The sequence below is a fragment of the Parasteatoda tepidariorum genome, chromosome 9 (assembly GCF_043381705.1).
Source record: "Parasteatoda tepidariorum isolate YZ-2023 chromosome 9, CAS_Ptep_4.0, whole genome shotgun sequence".
Lineage (NCBI taxonomy): Eukaryota > Metazoa > Arthropoda > Arachnida > Araneae > Theridiidae > Parasteatoda > Parasteatoda tepidariorum.
The window spans coordinates 43,948,748-43,974,413 of NC_092212.1; the positions used below are offsets into that span (position 1 = coordinate 43,948,748).

Here is a 25,666-nt window from a genome sequence, read left to right on the forward strand (position 1 = left end):
TTCTTCCTTTATTCGTCCGAAATGAATATTCTGCGTTCAGCAGTATAGGCTAAATACCAAATATTTGTATGTTGCATCTCTAATTTAGTAGCAGCAATGGCTGTTTATTTTTTAAAATTTAATTATAATTTAACTGTGTTGAGCATTATCTTGTATGTCTTTACAATTTAAAAACTCCTTGAAAAAGTTTTTTTTGCAATAACGGACCCTATTTGCACAAATTCACAAAAGCGGACTCTGCTTGAAAGAATGCGACTTAATGTTTATTTTATATTCACAAATTACGAGTAATTTTTGCACAATTTTACAAAAACGGACTTATCACAAAATGTCTGGACAGACCCCTGGTAATGTTTTAGTCCATTTACCCCATTACTGCCATTTTTACCCCGTCGTTTTATTGGAAATATTTATTTTGCCCCTCTGTTTTCGATGTCGTGTATCTTTTAAGTTTTTAATCTCCCATATGAAGTTCGATCCGGACTTACTTATCTTTGCCTGCAGCTGTAGCAATATTTGCTCATGTTTCCCTCATCTTGCTTATGAAACGCCCCTTTCTATAGTTCTCGAATAGTAGTATTCTGTGACAATACTGTATCCGTGCCTAAAGTGTTTCCATTGTTGTACCCGTAACTGAGAGGAGAAAAGAGATCTTTCTGTAAAGTTACTATAGATCTTTCACGCCCCCCCAGCCCTATTCTGACCCCCTTTTGATGCGAGGATCAATCTATATATTACCAGTAAAATCCAGCTGCCCTTACAGCCGATTAGGTTGGAGCATTTGCCCAAATCCTGCCACTTCATACATAAATCCTTTTTAGAGATATTAAAGGGAATAATCGAAATGGTGGAATATTCTTTTTTCTCCCTTGTTGCATAATCCAGTTCTGGTAAGGTTTATGGATTTAGTGATTTTTTTTTTATTCTGAGTCGGAGAAAAAAAGTCGTCCTGATTTACTGGCTGTGATATCAGCTTCCGTAATAATAGTAAATATAAAAAAAAGTCTTTAAGAAGATTATATTAAGTGGTGATGAGTTTTAACTCCAAATTGGGAAGTTTGGCGTTCTTCTATCTGAAGAGGTCTTAGTTTTTCTATCGTTCTTTTTTTTCTTTCTTTTCTTTTTCTTTTATTTTTTTAAGGATTTTAACGATAGTTTATTCCATAAGATTTTTTTTTGTTTTTAAAAAAAAGAGTTCTTTTCTAGAAAAATAACTTAAGTGTAACGTTTAATACAAAATATACTTCTTTTTTCAATAGTTTTTGTTTCTGGAAATAGTGTTAATGTCTTTCTAGATTTTTCACTAATTTAAAAATTCTTCAAAATATTTAATTATTAATATGACTTAACATTAAATTATATACCAAATTTTCTTTGTATAAATGTAGATATTTTAAAAACTTTCTATGGAATGATTAGTCATAAAAGAAATTTTGAGAAGTTTCTGTGCATTTTTTTTAGATCTAACATCTCTTAGTTAACCTGAACATTTTCTTTTAGCTTAAACAGTATTTTACTAATATTCATGTTTTCTATAAAGAGAAATGGCAAATAAGTTTTCCAATTCTTATGTTTGAATTATATTTAAATGTTATCGATTAAATCTTTTTTTCTTATTATATTTCCAAAGTCATATCCTTAAATAATATTTAATTTTACAAAAGTTAAACTCAAATAAGATGTCAATGCGATATTTAAAACAAAAAACCAATTGAGAAACGACTTTTAAAAAATTTCTGTCATCAAGCTTCAAAACAGATTTCATTGATCATTCTAATCATCTTAAAATTAAAACTCCTTTTATCAATCGTACCTTCTTCTTTTATTATTTTGTTTCGTTTATTGTTACGTATTTATTTATTTTTCAAGGAGATGTTCTAAAGTTTTTATCGTAAGTTTCAAAAATTCGCATTACGTAATCTCTCATAAATAGTGATTATAATAATTATTAAAATGACTTTTCTTTCAAAGAATAACAATATTTAGTTAAGTGTCACTGTATACATTTTTAAAAATTTGTATGAAATGATTTGTAATTGAAGCAACCTTAAAGGAATATGACTTTTTTTTTTTTGAACTTTAATATTTTTCAGTTGACATAAACAATGTTTAGGGGATTTTTTTAATATAATTGTACTCAAGTTTTCTGTAAATTATTGTAAAATTTTCAAAATTATGCGTCAATTATATTTAAATGTAATGAACTGAACTTTCTTATTTTACTTCTTTCCAATTTTTCTGTAATTTAATGAAATCATTTAATAAAATAATGTGAAATTAGCAGTACAAAAATAAAATTCAAATGAAAGGTCAATAAGAATGTTAAAACTGAAGCCGATCTTTCAAAAAATGTTCTTTCATCAAGAATCAAAAAGCATTTTATTGATCTGGCTCTTCATCTTAAAATTGAAACTTCTTTTAGCAATTTTTTATTAAACTTCCTAGAGAAGCTTTTTAATTTTTCTCAAAGTTTGAGAATTCCAATATGTAGGCTCGCATAAATAATTAACTTCTTATTCGATATACATTTATTTCATTCCAATAAATGTGATTCTACGTTTCTTATATCTGTCCCATCGATGAATTTTCGAGCGAATTTTAATCCAAGCTATAACTCTTTCCTGGACTGGTGACGATAAAATTGGAGCCCCACTCATTTATCTTTGTCCACGTACCCTTCCTTCATCTCAATTTGGCATGGTAACTATGCAACGCCCTGCCAATGTACTTGGGAAGTGCCAAGGCGCTGAACATATGAAAGAAAGAAAAAAAAGATTAAAAAAAAAGTTATAGGAAGTGTCCCCATTTTGAATTCATACATCATCTTTGAGAATGAGCTGATTTGGATAGGAAGATTTTCTTCAATGTGATCAAAAGATTTCGATGAAATATTGATAAGGTAAGAAAAGTTTTTAGATGTCCAATATTGTCCAGTATTTATCTAGCCACTTTGTTTCTTAAAGACATTTTTTTAAAATCCCTATCCCCGATAAAAAATAAAAAAAATGAATAAATAAAAACTGTGGGACTTAAACTCGAGGCAAATCTCTAACTTTAAACTGTTTATACTTTTGCTAAAAAAGGAATTGACAGAATCTTAAAAAGAACATATATTTTAAATATTTAAAAAATTCTAAAACTTTTTTCCAAAGCGCCAATTTGGCGTGACTTTTTCACCCAAATAAAAATTCTCAAACAAATAAATAAACATCGATTTTGCAATTTTTAACTGTTGACTTGTTTTAAATAAATACTGTGCGACTTAAACTCGAGGCAAATCTCTAACTCTGAACTATATTTATACTTCTGCTAAAAAAAGGAATTGACTGGATCTTAAAAAGAACAGATATTTTAAATGTTTAAAAAGTTCGGAAACTATTTTCAAAAGCGCCAATTTGGCGTAACTTTTTCTCCCAAATAAAAATCCTCAAACAAATAAATAAATATCGATTTTGCAATTTTTTTTTTATAAACCCAAGCAATGCAGTTTTTGTACTGAGTTCTTAAGAATTAAAAAAATTAGAAGACAAACGCTTTTTAGTTTCATAAAAACAGTGGCTTTTCTTCATATTCACATTTTGCAAAATTTGTATAATTATCTTCGATGGCACTAACTAGAGACGGTCAAGAACTTAACTTTTTCTGTCCTGAAAACCTGTAACAAACTCACATCAGTTATTAAAATCGAATAATATTCGCTGAAAGGTATTATTTCATAGGACGACTTAGTCTTCAAAGAACGGTCTAAGGCAGTGATTCTCAACCTGTGGGGCGCGCCCCCCTAGGGGGGCGCGAGCACACTAGAGGGGTGGCGCTAGAATATTCAAGGGAAAATATTATTTAAAAAAAATTGATTAACTGTATGAAAGGAAAGCGCACAAACACATAGAAAACAAAATACATTTCGACATATTTAAATTATTAAATTGAAATAACTTATTGAATCAAAACTTAAGGTAGGGAGCCAAAAATGGCTTTGCTTTGAGGATTTTTCCTAATTTTCTGGTTAAGTCTGTGTGGCTGAAATTTTTTTTGTAACATCTTACNGACACTATTTGAATAATTCATTTTTAGAGCTGTAACTTTTCTAAAACATTTGAATTAAAGCAATCAATGTCTGTTAAAATAACATCCTAATTATGATTAAACCTGAATCTCTTATTATCAGCTTTTTCTTTTTGTTATTCTAGCGTACAACGAAAATTTCTTATCGGGGCACACCCCACAAATAGTTGGATTGCGATGCCCAATCAATTCTAAAGATCAATTAAGTTGCTATTATGTAATAGCTCAACCGTAAAATTGGTCTTTAAATTGATGGTTTTATGCACTGTGAAGTTTAGCTACTAAAAAAATTCTTCATTTTGAAGCAAAGCCTGGGACTGTTATATAAATGAAATATTTTTAAAAAAAACGATGTAGTTTTGTATGTTTTAAAAATCAGATTTTCTATTACAGAACTGAAATAAAAAATAAATTCAGAATAAGTTCAGATAAAATTTCCCTCCGAGTCGTAATAGTTTAAAACAAATATACAATAGTTTAAACATTTAATTATTTAATAGTTTAAATATTTAATGTTTAATTATTAAAAATTAAATATTTAAAAAAAAAATGTGATTCTTTCATATTTTAAATATCAGATTAAACAGAACTAAGACAAAAAGTAAATCCAAAATAGGTTTAGACAAAAAGTTCTTCCAAGTCATAATTATTTAATACAAAAGCTTTTTAACCAAAAAAAATTTACGATTGTATTTATTTACATTAATTTTCCACTTGCTTAATAATCTTTTTCACAAAACAATTCAGTATCATCTTTTTTACAAAACAATTTATCTTTTTCATAAAATTTTTCAAAAATTGCAAAATAATTTACATGTAAATGGTATTTAAGAGAGGGATACAACGTATTAATTATCAAACACAATCTGTTTTTGGCACTAATGGGAGGGGATAGAAAACTAGCCTAATATATGCAAGTTTTTATACGGAAATTCGAGAGACCATGTATATCAACAGATAAACAGTTCTGCTTTACAAGATTAAAAGTATCATAATCTTATTATGTTTATTTAATTGCATCTAAATATAATTGTTAAATATTGAAAGTTTTCAAATAAAATTGATGCAATTATTAAATCTACAAATAATTTAAGAGCTTTTGCACTTTTCGAAAATTGAAAAATGCGACTACTTATTCCAGTCAAAAAGATTATGCTAATTTATTTTTCAACTGAAACTTATGATATTTTTCTTATGTCCTATTCTTTTTCTACTGTTCTGACCACATCATACTTAAAGTAAATCCGGCTTCCCAAAGCTACCATTACTCATTTTTGATCACCATTGGCATCAAAGAAATACAATCACAGTTGACGCTCAAAGCACTTATCGAATCGATGTCTACAGAAAGAATTCTTCTGTTCATTTTCTTAGCAAATGACAAATGACGTCACGAAATGATTTAAGGCTAAAAAGAAGAACTACAGAACTGCTTTTACAGTACTTTTTGGAACCGGGGCAAAAGTATGCATTTCGCGCGATTTAGTGTCACCAAACGATAGTTCACACTACTACTCGAAGAAGCAGTTATTGTTCTTCAGAAGTGCTACAAAAGAATTCGAAACTGTTCTTATTCAGACGAAGAAAATGAAACTGTGAAGTGTTATATATATAAGGCCCTATTGTTTCCATATTTACGAGTTCATACGACAAAGTAAAAAAAGAATTTCTATTATTGTATCGCCTCTAAAGCTTAGAAGGATAAAGAAAATATTTCAACAAGTAATCTTTCTAGGAAAATATTATTACACTGAAGTTGAAAAAGCTCCGTTTTTGTCTTAAGGAATAATCAAAAAAGGATTTATACACAGGATATATTTTTTTATTATTGATCTATTTTTTCTGATTGTGTACACAATATATTCGATTTTTCTTATAATCTCGGCGATCTATGTTAATTTCAATTTATTCTAATGCAATGTTTTTATTTTATACACAATACAAATTACAATTTTAAAACTCACTTTATTTTATTAAAATGTTCAGATTATCAATAAAGAATTTAAGTCAGCAAAATCCCTCTTAAATGTTTTTTTTTCTACTGTAAAAGTATATTGAGATCAGAAAAATGTACTGTAATAAAATAAGTGCAATTTTGTGCTACGTTTCCAGTTTAACAGAAAAAATTTAAAATAATTTTTATATATTCTGCATAACGTTGTAGTTATTTTTACATAGCTCGTTCAAATAAAGTGCATAATCTGAAAAACTGCAATTACTGCTTGAATTATAGCAAAAGAGAGTTATTAATAAAGAACAACACAGTTCATAAATGTAATCAGTAGTGTGTACGAACAATGCTGTTATGTATCTTTCATTTAATTTTTCGGAAAACTTAAAAAAAGGAAGCATTTCTAGCATGATAGGAAATGAATTGTGTAGCCGACATTGTTCACATTTAAAATACGTAATATGTTTACTGTGTAAAAAAAATTTTTTTTTTAAATAAAGGTCCGCAATAACCATATATACTGAAAAAAGGTTCCATTAATGCCATCACTGTTCATTCTGCTTTATTTTAATGCAACGGTTGCATTACTAGTTTTCACAGTTATGCTAATTGAGTCAAATATAAATTTTTTAATTTTCCAGTTTTTGGAAAAGAAATGTTATATGGCTGTTTTTTCGTGCGACAGAGTTGGGCTATTAATTTCTGTTCAGAGATAATAGACGACTAGTGCAAACGAATAATGTCAAAAAATGAAGTCTGAAGTAAATTAAAAAATTTTCATCCGGAGATGGATTTTTAATGATATGGATACACTTCCGATTTTAATTTCATGAAAAACCTGTTAACTATCTGTTAATAGATTTTGAAAATGAATTGAACAATGAAAATTGCGAGCCTTCGCCTCGAAATTTTCATTGTTCAATTCATTTTCATACATTGATTCAAGTATGATATTAAAATGTAGAAATCGCCAAAAAAAGCTGCAAAAACCTCATAGAATTTATGATGAACAAATTTCTTAAATCGAAGGAAGGGCATAATAAATATTAATCATGAACAAATTTTATTAATATTACAGATTAATTTGTGTTTTCCGAAATATGTCTGATGCAATTAATAGGCGGTCTGCTATATCTCATTCCAAAATTTGACTTCTTGAGACTCTCTATATTGCAAAAATAATGAAAGATGATTTATTCTTTAAAATTTATAAAAAGGCAAACCTGATATTTCTTATTAAAACCAATAGAACTGAAAAAAAAAAACTATTTTATACAATTGACTTAAATTTTGCATATATGGAGATAAACGAGTTAAAAAAAATATTCATTACTTAAAATAATATAATTTTACTTCGCTTTAATATAAGAAAAGAATGATATGTTCTTCCCCACAGAAAAAAAAATAGTTTGAAGCATGTGTTGTGGGTATAAAAAAATTAAATTAATATTTAAAGCCAACTCTGTAGATCTATCTCCTTAACATAACTCTTTTTCCTATTTGTCTCCTTTTCAAGAAACACATCTCCTAATTTCTATTTGCCTTTTGGCTGTCGGAAATGTGGTAATGTGACGTTATAGAAGTTGTGATGCATGCGTCCGGACGAAAGGGATGCACCCCGTCATAATATCAAGCGTTATCGATATTAGTTCGATGATTCAGAGAGTCGACACATGGCGTCCACACCACCCTCCTTTTTTTTTGTCGTCCATCCGTCATCTTTTCGATTCGCGGATTTCAAGAGGAAAGGCCCCGAATATTTATTATCCCTTCTAAGGGTGCGACATGTGAGATATTTTAGGTTGTTTTGAGTAAGGACGACACATGACACGTGCTGGTTTGTACCGCCATGTGGTACCGCTTTTGCATAGCATATCTTCCTCGTGGCTTGTCATTTCGATTTATCAGTTTGGCGGGCGATGTGTTAATCAATCAGCTGAATTTTTTTGTTTTGATAAGTGCGTCAAAACACAATAGTATTACTTTTTTTCCCTCCATCATTGCTGAAATATGATCGTGTAAATGTGGTCGTGTTGATCTTGTTTTACTGATATGCTATTTTTCTTAAATTCTAAAAAAAAAAAAAAAAAGAATGCTTCAAAAAATTTTAATGTATGCCCTTATTCACTGCAAGGGAAAGATGGTCTTAGTAATCAGGGTTATTGATGATGAGGGCAAGATCTGCATTGGTAGATGTATCGGTATCGGCGACTTGTAACTAGGTTTTTTATAAAATAATGGAAGAGGGAATATAGAATTCTTTTTCTTCTTACACCCTTATTGATAAGTTTTTTTATTGTGTGCAGCATTATAAAATAATTTCTTTAAAATTTAAATTAATTTGTTTACTTGATAAAAATTAACTTTGTGTTCATACGAAAAGAAAAAAATAACTTTATAATTTAAAAGAACTAAAAATATATGATATTAGAATGATTTTTATAAACCGTAACTTTTTTCTTTCCTTTCGTATTATACGCATATCGTATTATTCGTATTATAGCAACATTTGTTGCTTAGGGTTAAGTTATTGTTTAGGTTAGGCCACTTTAACGACAGAATAAAATAAGTAAGTATATATCAAAAAAAATTTCAGCTAGAAAAATGGGGAAAAAATCAATTGTTATACATCTTGTAAATTGTAAAAATTGTTATTTTTTTAAAGTAATGCAAAACAAAAAGGTGACTAGACAGCTTTTCTACAGTGAAGCGCACCTTTTTCTTAATTTCAAACCCACAGAAAATTTCTTACAAAAATGAAAAAATCAATGCAATAGAGATGTCCGAATCAGAGGCCAAACTAGATCAGTATACTAATATCATTCAATCAATTTCCGTTTGCACGATTACTATTGGGCGATTCGTATTTCTATCCAAATCGAAACGCATTTCTATTAGTTGCATCTGTATCTGATAAGATCATTCATGGATTTCCAGAGGACAGGTAAGAGCAGTGACGTCAGCTTAAACATCTCTATGAAATAAATACGTTTAAATTGAAATTCAATCGATTACAATTTGTTTGAGTTACGATTCTGTCCACCTTTACGGTTTCAGTTATGATAAATTTGTTAATATTAAAGCAAAAAACAACGTGAATGAAGCGCAAATGAATATATGAATTTATGTACTATTTTAATATATGCTTTATTCACGGAGTTTTTTGCTTTAGTCTACAGCACTAATTTTATCTTTCCTATGTTGAATATGAAATTAAGATTGTGATTTGTGAATTTCCTTCGTTCCAAATTCGTAAATGTTGCATGGAAAAATGGAAGAAACGCGGTTATTTATAAGTTGTAAATAACGAACTATAAATTTTAAAAAAAGATAAAAGTAAAAAGATTGCTATAAATGTTCGATCATTTATCACTTTTTGACCAAAATAAAGAGAAGAAAAGTAAGTGAAAATGGCTGATTATAAATAAGAAAAGAACTGTAACTTCTTACTGTAAATTCATATGTCAAATTTAATTCTAACTCTTTCATTTCATTTTTTTCCCACCTCTTCGCACAATTGCTTCAGTTCTACCAGACAAAGAAAAATGTTACATTTAAAATGACTGCCGATCTCGGTGAGAATTTGTAATATGAACACATTATCTTATAAATGAGAAATTATATAGCTGGTTACTTCATCGTTCATTTCCGTTTGATGGAGGGGGTGGGGGATGCCAAATTTCCGGCAACCCCATATGGATGACACTGAATACTGTCTCTGTCTTTTTTAAACTAAAATCTACTAAATATCTTTCATTAGCCTCGCCTTTGACGATGATTCATTGTAAATAATTGAATTCTGTTTTTTTTTCTTTCCAATACTCCGTTTTAATGTGGCAAATTCTAAAAATATATTCCACGTTGGGCAAGTGCTTTGATAACAAATAAACTAAAAACAATTTACTTGTGAAACTTAAACATCTTATTAGCCTTTGATAGCAATTTCTTTGATATGTTTTGACGGTTATGTGTCAAAATTTGCGAGAGTTTCTCTGATTTTTCAATCATAATAAATATTAGGTTTTTACATGATAAATTAAGTAAAAACAACGTTGAAATCAACGTTTTTACTCCTTTTTAACTGCATTTACCCATAGTTGGCGCTACCAGTTGTAGATTTGCATCATCCGTATTTTTATAATACCTGCTATTTTATCCTGCTTATAAAGTACACCATATTGCATTCAAGACTGGTTTTATTTGTGATCAATGATGTTTTTATTTAAGCATAATCATATCACAAAGCATTCTTATAATTTCTTCTAGGTTACCCTGTTTGCTCTGCTCACCTATCCCCGTAGTTGCTTCTATTTCATCTTTGTTTTTTTAATTATTATTTTTTAGAGGGTAAAAAGAAAAAAAAATTTGTTTATAAATTATATGATAATTATAATTTTGTGTAAACACATTTTGATTACATGCTAATCGTAACGAAATGAATATAGAATGCATGTCTGACAACATCGATTCACACATTCTCTTATTTTTTCTTTATTATCTTTAATAATTTTCTTTCTTGGTTCGTTTTTTATCGCTTCAAGCGTGAGCTAATAAAATGAAGATCTCTAATGAGATAAATTTTTCTACAAGAATGGACAAATAGTCATTATTTGGAGCGAAAAGAGTGAAAAGGATTAAATTTGCCATCGAACAAATTAAAATTTCAAAAAAATCTCGCTGTTATTTCATAAATAAAAATGGCACTTCAACACGTAAATTTCAACTGTGTCGTTGAATTTCTGAGGACTGCAGAGTTGTTCACATGGTATTTCTTTATTAAAATAGTTCCTTAAGAGTTATTTAATAGTTCTTAAACTATAATTTTTTTTGTTCCTGTTTTGTACCAGATTACATTTTGGTTTGTTGCATAAGAGCTATGGAACTGTAACAAACTTGGAAATTTGAAGTAGCCAATATATGTTGAAAAGTGTGCAAGAAGAAAGAGGAAATAAAAAAATTAAGTTTCAATTATTAGTTCGAGAATTATCAACTTTTAAACTTGTAGTATATAATACCATGCGGGTTGATCTATAGACCACTGAAATGCAACAACATAATAGAAATTTTACGTGCTAATATTGTCATTTCCATTATTAAATTCAACGTGAGTTTTTTTCTAATTTGCACGAATGTTTTAAATGCCTTCTTCTCAATTTTTATTTTAAATTCATTTTTTATCCATTGCTGTAGAAAAATTTGTCTCTTTTGAGAGATTCATTTTATGAGTCGCACTTGACTTGGTGTAAAAAGTAACTAATAATGAATAAATGCAATTAAAAAATTGAGAGTCTGAAAGATTAGATGCTGCAAGATTTTAAGAATATATGATTCAAGAAAGTGAAAAAAGTTTGAATAATTGAATGAGAATCAATTTCAGTAGTTATGAATGGTTATCGTTAGATTTTTTTTGCAGGTAAAATTATTTCTTATTTATTACTTAATATTGTATCGCATATTTTATATCTCAAATTTAATTTTTTTTTCAAGTGAAGTTCTAATGATTTTTAAAACGCAGATATTCGCTCATTTTGTTACGAATTAACATATCAACAATATTTTCTGGAATAAAATTATGTTTTGAAGATAAAATTGTAATTTTTTTGAAAATTTCTAAGGGAAAAAAACAATAATGAATGAGAAGCAACCACGGGGGCAGGTGAGCGGGGAGACGGGATGGAGCCTCCAATTTCTTTAAGAAAAGTGTAATCATATCAATATTATCTAACTTAAAGTTTCTTTGCCTTTCGCTCATCCTATGAAATTTCAAAAAATATCAGGGGGGAGAAGGATAAACATTTCACACTATTTTTAAATAAACTTTCTAGCAATAATACATAAAATCTTTTCAACAGAAAAGCAAAAAAGAATTTAGAAAGTAACTGCCTTGCTTACGTCAACTATTTACAAACAATTACAACTTATCAAATTCACAATAAAAGCAGATAGTATCCGTTTTTTCCGTTAATGATAGTAATTATTCAAATTTTTTATGCAACAACACATTGAAATTCTGCAAATTTTAAAATCTAGAAGCTATCCGTCTAGTAGCAAATAATATTTATGATTCACCAATATTTAGAAACGTCGGTGGTACTTAAACTACATTAAATTGATTGCCATATGAATAACAGTAAGTTTTATTTGCAAATTATCTGATTTAGAAGTTCACTGATCATTCCTAGGACGGGGTTGATGGCAATATATTTTTAATCTGGTCAGTCAAATTAAATTCATGTTAACAGAGAAATAAAAACATATATGTTTATTTAAGTAAGTATATTATTTAATAAACATATTATATTTTCAGGTTAATATGATGAATAATTTTAAATTAAATAAATTATTATCATAAATGTTATTATTTACAACCTCCCTCCCCCCAAAATATTATTCGCCTCTTACCTAAAAGTCTTAATATTCGACACAGACAGCTCTAACTAAAAACAGGGAGTTTCCAAGACTGTAATGACCGCGTTGGTAGCGAACGTGGAGAAAAATCTCGTTCGAAAACTCACTCCCAAAATTTCTTCATTTTTCTCCCTCTCTTCTTCTCGAAAACTGTTTTGTAGCGCCATCTAGGATATTCCTCTCCGCGCTGTCGTTCTAGCCTTGATTTTTTCGACCTGATCGGAATGCAAATTAAATATAAACTGTAACTGTTGATAAGATATAGAAAACTTCCACTTCTACTAACATCAATCTTCTAAACAAAAGAATTGAACTTTTGTCCTCCTCAATTGGCATTTAATTCAAAATATCCTCAAAATTAGAGCTTTTTATTGATTAGAAACTGGAGTGAAAAACTCTTCGCGACGAGAATCAATATGGCGTCGTCTAGCAGCTCCGGTGGAGCTTCTTCTTCAAGAGGCCGTCTGAGTGGGTCCGCGTCATCAAACAATGAGCGTGAGAAAGATGGCAAAGAACAAAAATCGACACCAAAAATGTCCAAAGCTCTTAACACTAGCATGAAACGCATTCAAAAGGAGCTAGCAGAAATAACCCTTGATCCTCCTCCGAATTGTAGCGCCGGACCGAAAGGTGATAATTTATATGAATGGGTATCAACTATATTGGGACCGCCTGGATCTGCCTATGAAGGAGGTGTGTTTTTCCTAGATATTCATTTCTCACCTGAATATCCATTTAAACCCCCTAAAGTGACATTCCGTACCAGAATTTATCACTGCAATATCAATAGTCAGGGTGTGATTTGCTTGGACATTCTCAAGGATAACTGGAGTCCTGCTTTAACTATTTCTAAGGTACTTTTGTCGATTTGTTCCCTATTAACTGATAGTAATCCTGCTGATCCTTTGGTTGGTAGCATCGCAACTCAATATCTTCAACATAGAGAAGAACATGATCGAATTGCTCGATTGTGGACCAAGCGTTATGCCACATAAAAAGCATCATTCCATATTGTGACTGATATATTAATTTTCTTTCATCTTGCAAACCTTAAATTGTGCTCTTCAAGTCTGGTATTTTGGTTTCTTAGTATAGTAATCTTGTTTTGATTAAAATTTTCATTTTGAACTATTGAAATTGAACTTTAACAACACTTTTAACGATTCATCTGCATTGAAAAATGTTATTTATACTATGATAATTAAATTTATTTATTCATTTCTATATTTTTATTAGTAATTTCCAATTATATAAGTTTTTTAAATAATTATATGTATTCGAACATATTGGTTAAATTTAGTTGATGTAATTAAGTAGGTAATTATTGCAAGTCGATGAACAGTTATACAAGATTCCTTTAAAAAGGGGTTTGCTGCATTAGATATTCTTTTGAAAATTAACAAAATGTATTTGTTATTTTTGTGTTTAAATAATAAATTTTTATTTTTCACTTTAAATCCTTAAAGAATACTTTTTACAGTAATAGGGTTTAGGAAGTAATTTAAATTAAACCTGTTAGTTTATATTGGTCACTTTATTCTTTAAGAATTCATTTCATCATATAAGAAATCTTTGAGCACAAAATAAGCATATTTCAAATTTTTTGTGTAAATTTGAACAAAAATTTCATGTCTTTGTAATAAATGTAATTTATTTTGACCTAGGATAACAATTCAAAATCTTATTTAATTTTTTTATGCATTACATTTACTTCGCTCTGTTTTAAAGTAAAATTTTTCACTATATTAAAATGTTATTTTGGTATGATAAATATTTTATGCCACTAAAACAAAGGAATTTTAAAAAGATTGGTTTATTTCTTGTTGGAAAGTGACAAGTCATTATTTATTAAAAATGAGTGCCAATTCTTTATCAGGGTGGTATTTTGTGTCTGTGACGTCAAGACATTACAATATTCTTCCATCTACTTTTCTTTAACTAAATAATTTCAACTTATTTGTTACTGCTATCTTGTGCAATGAAATAGTTTTTTGATAAAAAAAAAATTTGTGAAATTGTTTCATATTTAATTCTCATGTCTTACCAGTTAACCTGTATGCTTTATATGTGTTTATTATTTTATATTGGAGTTATCCAACTTATAAAATTAAATTATTTAAAAATGCCTTATATTTGAACTGTTAATTTCTTCATGTTAATGTTTTTTAAATATATATATAGTTTTGTTAATTTTTAATAGTACAAGAAAGTAAACAAATAGATTTTTCAAAAATTTTGTTGTAATGTTCAGTTATGAAGGCTTTCGTGCTAATTAAATATTCTTGGTTGATATTTTGTGTAATTTGTAATATTTAGTTTTGATTAATTTTATTAAAAACTGTTGAATGATTGTAAGTATGACATTATACTCCTAAAATCTGGAGATTTTGGTTACTGTCCAATTCTTCATAAATTACTTAACAATGCATTTTATTAATGTTGCTTTTTTTAAAAAGTAGTTAATTATATTTTGTTATATGTTAAATTTTTCTAAATTTAGACTAAAACATTATCAAGAATTATATTTATTACTTAAAAGTATAATTATTTAATAATAATATTGCAAGGAATTAATTTAAAACTTATGTTTTGAAATTATGTAGTTACTGATAGAATTCAATATATATGTTATATTTTGTGGCTTGATGTAACTTCAGTAGTTTCTATAGTGGCTCTCAACTGTGGATATGAAAATTAATTCAATATACTCTATTGAATACGTGTAATATGCTTGTGTATTTAGAATAAAAATTTTCTAAAGAAAATGTGTTTAATTCCTTTTAACATGATTATTAATAATACTTACATTATTTTTTGAAAATTACAGTAAAGTTGAGAAAAGAAATCTCAGTTTTAAAGATCTTTAAAAGCTTCGTTTTAATTGTAGGTGTTTGCTTATACCATTTACGAAGTTTTTGAATTAGAATAATCTTTCTATTCTGTTAAGGTCCAGCATATTTGTGAATTATTAGATTACTTGTTTAAATTATCATCCTTAGTTTGATTCTAGCGTTTGTATACAAATATATGCAGAAGTAAGATTGTCACAAATCACTAAAATATCTTTAGTTTTGTTTGTGCTTGACATTTCATTTTGAAATTAAAAGCATTATCCCAATAAGCAATTGTGTACTGTGGCTAACCATAATAATTGGTTTGAGCTTCCGCAATAGAATAAAAGAAGACTTTTTAAAACTTTATTTTTTTTTAAAAATAGGTGTTCATTAAAAAAAATTGAATGTGAAAAAATATTTCACTTATAATAACTTAACTTACACTATAACTTATGATAAGCTTTTTGTAATATTTTACCAGGCAGAAACTTGTGTAACAATTAACCAAACTTAGTATTCTTAGACAATTTCAGCATTTACGAAGGCCCTGTTAGCAGACTTTAGACATGTATAACTTTAAAAAAATCAGGCTATGCAATATATATATTTTTTAAATAAATCTTAGTGTTATTTACACTTTTTAAAACTTTAATTACGTTAAAAAACTCCAATTTTTTTTTCTTTTGTTTCATTTAAAGTACAAAAATTTCAACCAACTCTGAAAGTTAAACTGTAATTTAAGTCTAAAAATATTTTGTCTGTTATGATGCAATTTACCTTCAACAATTGTAAAAACTGCTTGAGCTCTTCCTTTTGTATTTAATTTAATTTATATACATAATGGATATATATGCTTAAATTTCAGTGTTAGGAGGCAAAGCAAAAATAAGTTTTTAAGTGTATGTTATAATCATAATCCATCCTTGTGGAATCAATAATCAGAAGAGTTAAATAAATAAAATAATTTTTTGGAGAAGTATAATAAATAAGTAAATAAAAGATTTTAGAATTCATCTTTAAAGCATTGTCTATTTCTAACAAAATACCATTGAATATGACATTTAAATACATGTGAAGTACATTATTTTTACAATTAAATGCAATAAAGTTTGATAGTCAAACATACAGTCAGAAATGTAATTGTAGAATATCTAAATTAAGTTACATGAAAGTAATATAAATTAATTGAACGTAAAACTAATTTTAATGATTAAGAATTTTTTTTTTATTTAATTGTTATAGTCTGCTTTTTTCAAATAAATAATTTGTTGATAATTTTTTTTTCTTCAAAATTTACTCTTTTAATCTTAGAAAATAATTTGCCCAGTCTAAAATCAGGGGTCTGTCCAGGCCGAATTTACTACCGTTTAGCGATACCTTCACAAATTCAACTTTAGGAAAAATGGTAGTTTCATAAAATACTTTTTCTTAAAATTTTATTTTTGCATCCCTTAAGAAATGATAAATCGTTATTTTTACCATATTTTTGTGTTGATTTTTAATTTAATTTTTCACAAATTATGTCGAAATTTTCACAAAATGGGTACCTCTCAGAAAAACCTAGACAGACCCCTGAAAATAAATGGCGAGGATTTTCGGACTAGTTCAAATCATTACTTCTTTAGCAATGTGTTATTTTTGGTATGCTATCAAACAAGTTTAAGTAACAATTTTATGTGTTATTATTTTAACATTTAGCTATGAGCAACTAAATTCTAAAATAAGAATATTTTAATGTAAACAGGATAAAAAAGAAAATTTAAGAAAAAACAATTTTTTTTTATTTTAAAAATTTACTATGGCCCACCCTGTGAACGAGTATTTGTGGCGTGGGTAATGTTGCTCGCCCTCCGTGACTAAGGTTCACAGGTGCCCACTGGGCAACATTAAATGTGCAACACTTCCGGCATCTTCAGAGGTGAAGAACGAAAGTTCAGTACCAGCCGTTACAGAGAAGAAGAAAAAAAAATTTTAGTCGAAAACTATTTCTTCTTTAATATTTTTCTTTACTTAACAATTAATGTATTAATTTTATTTCAATAAATAATACCTTTTGATCGCTCTAAAACTTTATTTTCTGTACTTCTCAGCATATTCAAAAATTGGGATAAATAAATGGGCATGGAGGAGATCCAATTAGTAATCAGTAGATATTTTTTTAATTTTTTATATATTATATTATTAAATTTTTAGTTTAAAAGTATTTCTCTTATAATATTTAGCTTTATATTTGCTTAGTTTTACAATTTTTAATATAATAATTTTATTTCAGGTCAATTTGATGAGGAGTTTGAAGAAGTGCCGTCAACTCACCAGCCTCATATGTTAACATCTGAATCAAAAGTTGATGCAACTATAGGAGAAACTGCTACATTTTATTGTGAAGTGGACGATTTGGGTAATTTTCTGTTTTTTTTTTCTGTATAGAATTGTTTGCTAAGATATCATTGAAATTTTATTTTAGATAATAACGTTTGGGATTTCTTTTTAATTAAATTATAGTGAACTTTAAAATATCCTCTTAGTAGGCTTAAGATGATTTTCTTTTTTTAACTTTTAAATGCAACTGAATTTAATATGTTTAAGGGCACCAAAAATAAAGTATCGTCTAAATGTTTATTCTTATTATAGCAGCTTAACTTTAATAAATATAATTATTTTCCTAGTTTATAGAAAAATAAGCAAAATTTTGATATTGGATTTGATAGATTGACTTTTTTTTTTTAAAGTTGAGTCTACTTTAAAAATTAAATAGTTTACTTTCAAATAAACTTAAATTAAGCAATACGATTCTCAAAATGCAATTTTCTGCTATTTATGAGTCTTTTTCACAAAAGATAATTCAAATCTGAGATTTGTGTGTCTGATAGTATTTACATTGCCGATTTATTTTGATATAATCGTTTAATAATTTGTATAATAATTACAAACTGTGAATCTGTGTAATTTTGTTAAGATTTTGTGAATGCTTGAGTTGGAGTAAGATTTTTCTTTATTTTTACTGTGTTAAAATGCACTTTGCCTCCAACTTCTGAAATTATTAAATGAATAAGTAAAAAATATTGTAGCAGTTATAAAAAATAAGTAAAAAACAAGTATTATGTCATCTTAAAAAATTTTAATGACAATTAGTCAATATCAGTAATGAAATTTTATTTTTACAGTCAATTGTTACAAAATTTATAATTTAATCTTTTATTACTTAAAATATTAGTAAAACGTCTTAAAAAATTGTCATCGCTTTCTTATAATCACTGGTTACCCATTTTTTTTCCGGATTGACTCAGATAAACACCACAACATTTCAAATCATGGGTTGCAAAAACTGTTTCAATTGATATTTGTCCTCTTGCGGTCGGATTGATTTTCAAATCCTGCCAATATACGTGTTTCAAGACGTCACAAAATACTTTTCCTTCGTCAGTAACTCATATTTATATTAAAATTACAGTCAAGACAGTAATTATAATTTAAGAATATAAAAATACTTTGAATTATTAATATGTAAATACATTAAAAATGCCTGCTGGTGAAAAGAAAGAATTCTAAAAAAATTATCAAACAGCAGTGGTCGCCATAGAAACGCAATGACAACCAGTGTGTACAACATTGTGCATGCAATGACTATGCATGCACACTGTTTACTATTACTCTTGAACACAGTTGAAAAGTGTGATGGTGTCCAAATAAAGTGCGCATGCCATCAACCCCAAAACAACACCCATTTTGCCAATCGGTAACGAAAAAACACTGCAATATTACATAATTTTAGACTGAATTTTTAGTGTTGTACCACTCAGACCATCAACATGAAACCTGGTAGACTTCAAGCCACTCCGAAGAATGGGGTAAAATCCCAGATTGTGGATGATGACAGTTGAACAATTTTCATAAACTATATTATTATTATTATTTTTTAAGCAAATCAAAATTTACCTATTCCTATTTCAAATTTGAAATTGTGATATACTTATTTTTTTAATTGAAAAAAAAAATTGCTGCTTTTTCATGATATTTACGAAAAAAAAAATAATAAGGAAAGTTAGCTCTAACATATTTTAACAATTTTCTACATTCTTTCAGGTGATTATGTCCTTATATGGAAGAAGGGAAGGAACCAAATGTTATTTGCAGGACAAATGAAAATAACTAAGGATGATCGTATCAATGTAGATGGAACATCATTGGTTATTTCAAATGTTCATCCTAAGGATAGTGGAGAATATACTTGCCAAATAAGTACTATTCCTCCGTTAGAACTTTCTCACACATTGGATGTTCTTTGTAAGCATTGGATTACTTGCTTTTATGTTTGAGTATTAGATTAGTAGTGTGATGCAGTCAATTTGCAATTATTAAAATCTAATGAGATTTTCTCATTGGAAGCCTGATTTACTCTAAATTTCAATGAAATGTCATTAATTTTACAAAAATAACTATTGTTTAATTAGTAGGTAGCTGATTAAATTATAGAATTTATCTATGGAATAACACCAGGAAAAAAATTTTTATGAGTTAAGAAGTTTTGTAGACAACTTTAACAAACACTTTAGCAGTAAATGATCTCTTTGCTTAGTAGAATTTTCATAAATCATGGGCATTGCGATCATGAATTTCAATTTACAAAAGAGGGTCAACGTTAAACAGGGCTGATTGCGCTGCGGAAAAAAATCCGGATTTTTCGCTAACAGTGATCCGGAAGTCCAGAGATTTAAAAATATAATTGTTCACAGAACTTTCCGGAAATCAAATTTTCAAAGGTGGAACTTACAAACACTATTTTATTTGTTAGTAAGGAAGAGCCAGATACTTTATAAGCTTATAATCATGATTAATATTCATTTTTTATCGGTAAATGGTTATTATAAACATAAACTCAAGAAAGAAAGACATTTGTAAATTTTAATTACGTCTCCAGGTCATCATAGGTATGTGTAAATGGTATAGGTATGTGTGAAATTTTAAATATATTTTAAGTAAACTTAAGAAATATTAAGAAAAAGGAGAAAAAAAAAATTGTTACNTCAAGAAAGACATATTTATAGATTTTAATTACTTCTCCAGGTCATCATAGGTATGTGTGAAATTTTAAATATATTTTAAGTAAACTAAGAAATCTTGAGAAAAAGGGAGAAAAAAACTTGTTTACATTTTTTTCTAATTTTTCAATTTAAACTTTTTTTTTTTTAACTCAAGAAATTTTCCGGAATTTTGACTTGGGCTCACAATCACCCCTGGTTAAAGTACACATTTGCAATAGTTTTCTTAATTGCACACATAAATACATAGGCATCTGAGTTACTGTAAACTGATTAAAGACTTGTGTTAAAAATTCCTTTCATATATTTAGAGAAAAGAATGTGGAGTCAAACTAAGACATTCTAACTAATTAGTTGCAACTTTTCACTTAACATTATCTGTTAAATATCTCAATTCTAAAAACTTGTTAGCTAAAGGAACATTGAACAAATGTAAAACTTCATCAGTTAAAGAAACATATTGAATAATTATTCTGAAAAAACACTTTTTTATTTTTTAGCAATAAATTTATTGCATTGTACTAATTTTTTAAAAGTATAATAAAACCATATACCTATTTTTAGACCCTCCTACCGTAAAACCACATCCAAAAGATGGCTTCATCAATGTAAAAGAAGGGGAAACAGTTTCTCTGTCATGTGCTGCTAGTGGAAATCCTAAACCAATTATCCGCTGGAAACATGCTGTAAGTATTGCATTTGTAATGAGTAAACCAACTCAGCATTGCAGCTTCTTTTAAGAAAATGACTAAAAAAGTGCTAAGTTTGCAGGTGGAGAGATCTCTGGTCATGGGTCATACACTAGATTATGTGATCAAGCATACTCTATCAGTAGTAACACTGTGTGGTCTTAAGTTATTCTTTCTTTCTTATTCATCAAGGAGAAGAAGAAAAAAAATTGTTTGAGTTCTTTAAACATGATTTAATTTCATAATAACACTTACTATCTTGCAACATTTTAAATACTTAAAAAAACATATATATATATATAAACAGAGTGCGTAGCGTTTGTAAAAAGTACTTAAAGGTGCTTTTTGGGGGATTCCGTTTTTAAAAGCTTTTAAAGGTGCTTTTTTCAGCTGTCGTTTTTAAAAAGTGCTTTTTTTTTCGAAATTTTTTTTCCCCTTCAGTGATATCTGGTGGATCCCATGCATTCCACGAAAAATGGGGAGTTAGCTACGTAATCATTCACACGGACTTCATGTCGTACCCATGTTATGACTTGCGCATGCGCGCACGCTTGAAACCGAAACCAGAGTGCTCCAATTCGGATAGAGAATATCAGATCCTTATGAAATGTTTTTCTTTTTAATTTATTTTAATTTTGTTCTTGTTTATTTTATTTTACTTCTAACACTTTTTTTGACGTAGGGGGTAAGGGTACTTTTGTTCTGAGTTCAGGGTCAAGTTGAATTCACTCGGTGATGTGGGAAAGTACTGATTGTTTCGATTTACGCCCGTTTCTTTTTGGGTTTTTTTTAACGCTAAAACTGTTTATAAAAAGTTTTTGTTTTTCAATAATATCATTGATTGAATATGAATTTTTTGAGTGCTTGAAAATTTTTGTAAAGTGCTTGAAAAGTTTTTAAAAAGTGCTTATTTCTGATTCAAAGATTTGGCTACACACCCTGATAAAGCATTATAATTAATTACCAATTTAGTGAGATTTTTCATCTATATTAAATTCTGAAAGACCAATGCACATACAAATGATGCAGTAACTGTCTTCATGTGTTTTTTTTTTTAAAAAAAATGGAGTGCAAATGCTTTTTATTTTTAAAGAGTTACGATTTTCTTCATATTGAATTTTAAACGATTTTCATTACCAGCATAGAAAGCACTAGGTAGAGCTAACTTACAAAAGTGACATATTATTCCCTAAATGCATAATTTAATGAAACTCCCAATCGATTAAGCTATTTAAACTCAGAAGAAAGAACATATTTTTGATATTATCTAAATACTTTGAAACCACCTTGATATATATATTAGGGATATAACGAATATTCGGTATTGGGCCAAATACTTGGCAAAAGTAACATAGAAAATTATGAGTCTCAACTTTAAAGTTATATTTCAGAGTTAAGAACTTATATTTTTTTTGTTTCTCTTTAGATTTTTTTTTATTAACTTTTCTTTTTATCAGCGTTTTTATCATCACAGCATTTTTTAAAGAGTGATTCTAATGAACGTTTTTCTTTTATGGTCACTTTTTTCTAAAAATAGGGCAATGTGGAAAAGTTAAATTAAGATTTTTAGCGAAAAATATTTTGTTTAAAAATTAAGAATGATTTTTGTTTAGGTTTCTATCTAGCTTTTTCTTTTTCAAAAAACTTATGATTTTGTAGATGTTTTATATTATGACACTGCAATTAAGAGGGTTTCTGTTAGATTTTAATCTAACAGAAACCCTCTTAAGCTTTTCTTGCTTTTTCTTGAAAACAGGGTAATAGGAAAATTTAAATGTTTAGCTTTAAAATTTTCTTTCAGAAATTGAGATAAATTTTTATTTTTCTGTTTCGTATATAATCTTTGTTTTTTAAAAGTTTGTCAGTTTTTTTTTTATCTTAAATATTTCTAATTATCTTTGTTATCTTGAACATTTCTATTAAAGTTTTTTTCTGTACCCCATCCCATACCAATAATACAGCTAAGTTTTAATAATGACTATACTAATTTTTTTATAAAAAATAATATTTATTGATTATTTTATTGAAAAAAAATGTTGCTATTCGTCTGCTGAATATTCGATATTCGGCAATTCAGCCAAATCACTATTCCTTACATCCTTAATATATGTGTATACTATTAAGAATTGCCTATTTACAAACTCTTTAAATTTTTTTATTTCTTAATAACATTCACTTTCTGGACATGGATGATAAAAATTCAATTAAGAGCAGTAATTATAGTTTTATCTAACCTACCTGGTTATGTTTTAGGAAAAGCACTTTTTATTGCTGCATTGAAGAAAATAAATAATTTTTTTTACTGAAATTTAAAGTTATGTGTATGTTTTTAAGTGATGTGTATGTGTTAAGTTGTCTGTTAAGTGATGAGTATGTTTTTAATTATAGGGTGTTCACTATGATAGCAGCGATGACACAAATTTCAGGATAAACAGTGCGCAAAAGAGTGATTCTGGAGAATATGAATGTATTGCTGATAATGGTGTTGGAGATCCTGCAAGTGCTGTAATTACAGTTGAAGTTGTTTGTAAGTGTCTACATAAAAAAATAGATTCATATATCATATAATAATAATTTTCAGAAAATTTTAGGAGATAAGGAATTCCTATTTTTTCAACTGAAAAGAAACACAACAATTTTCTGATTCGGGAAGGATATTTTACTATATCTCTCAATATTAATTTGTATTAACGTTAATATTTCAATTTTTGCTATGCTTTTAGTGTTAAATAATGAAGAAAAAAAAATTTAACATTATTTATTTTTACGGATTGCTTCAAGTTATTTACCTAAAAAAATTTTTTTACTAATTTTTTATTCATTAGTTAAATGACCTTAACAGATGGTTAATCAGATAAAAACAATCAGCAACTTTTTATGTCATTTTTTAAGATGGATATGTTAACCTATATTAATTATTTTTTTTATAGCTGCACCAAAAGTCTATCCAAATCCCAGAAGTGGTCTTTTGACTGTAAAAGAGGGAGAGACTATATCTATTTCATGTGAGGCAACTGGTGATCCTGTACCTGTGATTACTTGGAAGAGACCAGTATGTACTCCCCCAAAAAATTTATAGTATTAATTAACATCACGGTTAAAGTGTAGATAGATTTATTCTGCAGATTTTATAGCTAATGTGCAGATTTATAACAAAAGTGATCTGTTAAAGTGCTAAAAAAATTTATTAATTTCCCTGGTAATCTGCACATTTCTAAATAATCAACACATTACCTACTAGGTACTCCATTAAAATAAAAATAAGATCTTTGCTGGAACAACTATATCTCAGTGCGCTTAAAATAAACAATGTTATTTATTTTTCACTGTTTAAAAGATCAAGTTATTACAATCGACACATTAGTTGATAGAATTAATCACCAGTCACTTTACAAAAAAGTATAATACAAAGATTCAAATGGTTTAAAATATTATTACAATTAAGGAAATTAATATGTCATTTATTTATTTTCTCATATCTAAGGAATCAAGTCAATACAATCAACAAATTAGTTGATAGAATATGAGAAACTTTTAATTGTAACAATATTAAGACTGTTAATGTACAAATGACCTATTTAAATTGCGGAAAGCCTTTGATTTCATACTTTTAACGGATCAAGCTATTTAATCTGCATGTTAAATTGGTTTAGTGGTTGGTAACGGATATACTCATCATTTGATAAAACGGAGAAATGTAACTGAGTTAATATGACAGAATAAATTGTTTTTTAAAATTTATCTCAATTTTGAGGCATCTAAGAATAGAATTCACGAAAAAGGCTTTTATGACTCTTACATGAAAATTCAAACTTGCGTGGAACAGAAATAATTTTTTAATGTTTGAGATGGACAATCAGGACAAACTATAGCAGGGATGAGATTCTTCCGCGGATTTCCGCTTTTTTTCAGATTTTTCCCGCTAATTTCCGCTGAAATTTTTTTTTTTTGCACAAGATAAAATATTTTATGAGGAATTTAATTTTCTGCGGATCGAAATTATTGAAGTTCTCTTTCCTCCCTCTGAAATTTCTCTAAAAATCAATTCCTTAGGATAAAACTGGTTGACCTTTATACAGGGCTGAGATTTTTTTCCCTTTTGTCTCTCAAATTTCAGCCTTTTTATCAAAAACTCCGATTCGTTCGTTTTTTTTTTTTTTTTTTTTTTTTTTTTTTTTTTTTTTTTTTTTTNTAAATATTCCGCTTTTTTGTGAAAATTCAGTCGTTGAAGTAAAATAATTATATTTATTTACGATTTTCAAAGAAAACAGAAAATTCAAACAACCTCCTAGCTGCTAACCCTTCCGCATTTTTACTTATATTAGCTATTTTCTCCGATTTCACACACAGAAAATAAGATTTTCCGTATTTTTTATCCATCAGGCGGGATAGCTCGTATTTTCGTAATTCAGACGTCGCTGCTTCTTGTATTCTGGAGTGAAAGCAAACAAAAAAAGAGAAAAAAAAGTATAGGTGGATTTGCGGTGAAAATATTTATTTGCTCATTCAATTAATCTTGTAAATTTTTATTTATTAAGTCTAAACAAAAAACAATGCAAACAAGCCTTTTAGAAATCCCAAGTCCAGACTCTGCAAATATTTCGATTTTTATTCACGCGATTTTAATATCAATCATCGATTTTCGAATTTACCTGATTTAAAAGAATAGTTATTAATTAT

The 25,666-nt window shown here is 28.0% G+C and overlaps 2 protein-coding genes across 4 annotated transcripts in view; both read left to right on the forward strand.

The window, feature by feature from the left end:
- LOC107438411 (neural cell adhesion molecule 1-A) overlaps nucleotides 1–25,666 on the forward strand; it is a 237,889-nt gene that overhangs the window by 198,720 nt on the left and 13,503 nt on the right. For 2 of the 3 annotated variants that reach the window (XM_043047606.2, XM_043047609.2), the window contains exons 2-5: nucleotides 17,531–17,656; nucleotides 19,342–19,542; nucleotides 20,862–20,983; nucleotides 23,375–23,513. In XM_043047606.2, the coding sequence (XP_042903540.1) occupies nucleotides 17,531–17,656; nucleotides 19,342–19,542; nucleotides 20,862–20,983; nucleotides 23,375–23,513 (588 nt within the window). Of the gene's footprint in view, nucleotides 1–17,530; nucleotides 17,657–19,341; nucleotides 19,543–20,861; nucleotides 20,984–23,374; nucleotides 23,514–23,916; nucleotides 24,039–25,666 lie in introns of all 3 variants that reach the window. The other variant, XM_043047608.2, reaches the window with a different exon arrangement.
- On the forward strand, nucleotides 12,634–15,189 carry LOC107438420 (ubiquitin-conjugating enzyme E2-24 kDa). Its single transcript, XM_016050718.3, has one exon. It carries the CDS (start codon nucleotides 12,841–12,843, stop codon nucleotides 13,417–13,419), a length of 579 nt encoding a protein of 192 aa, XP_015906204.1. The 5' UTR covers nucleotides 12,634–12,840; the 3' UTR covers nucleotides 13,420–15,189.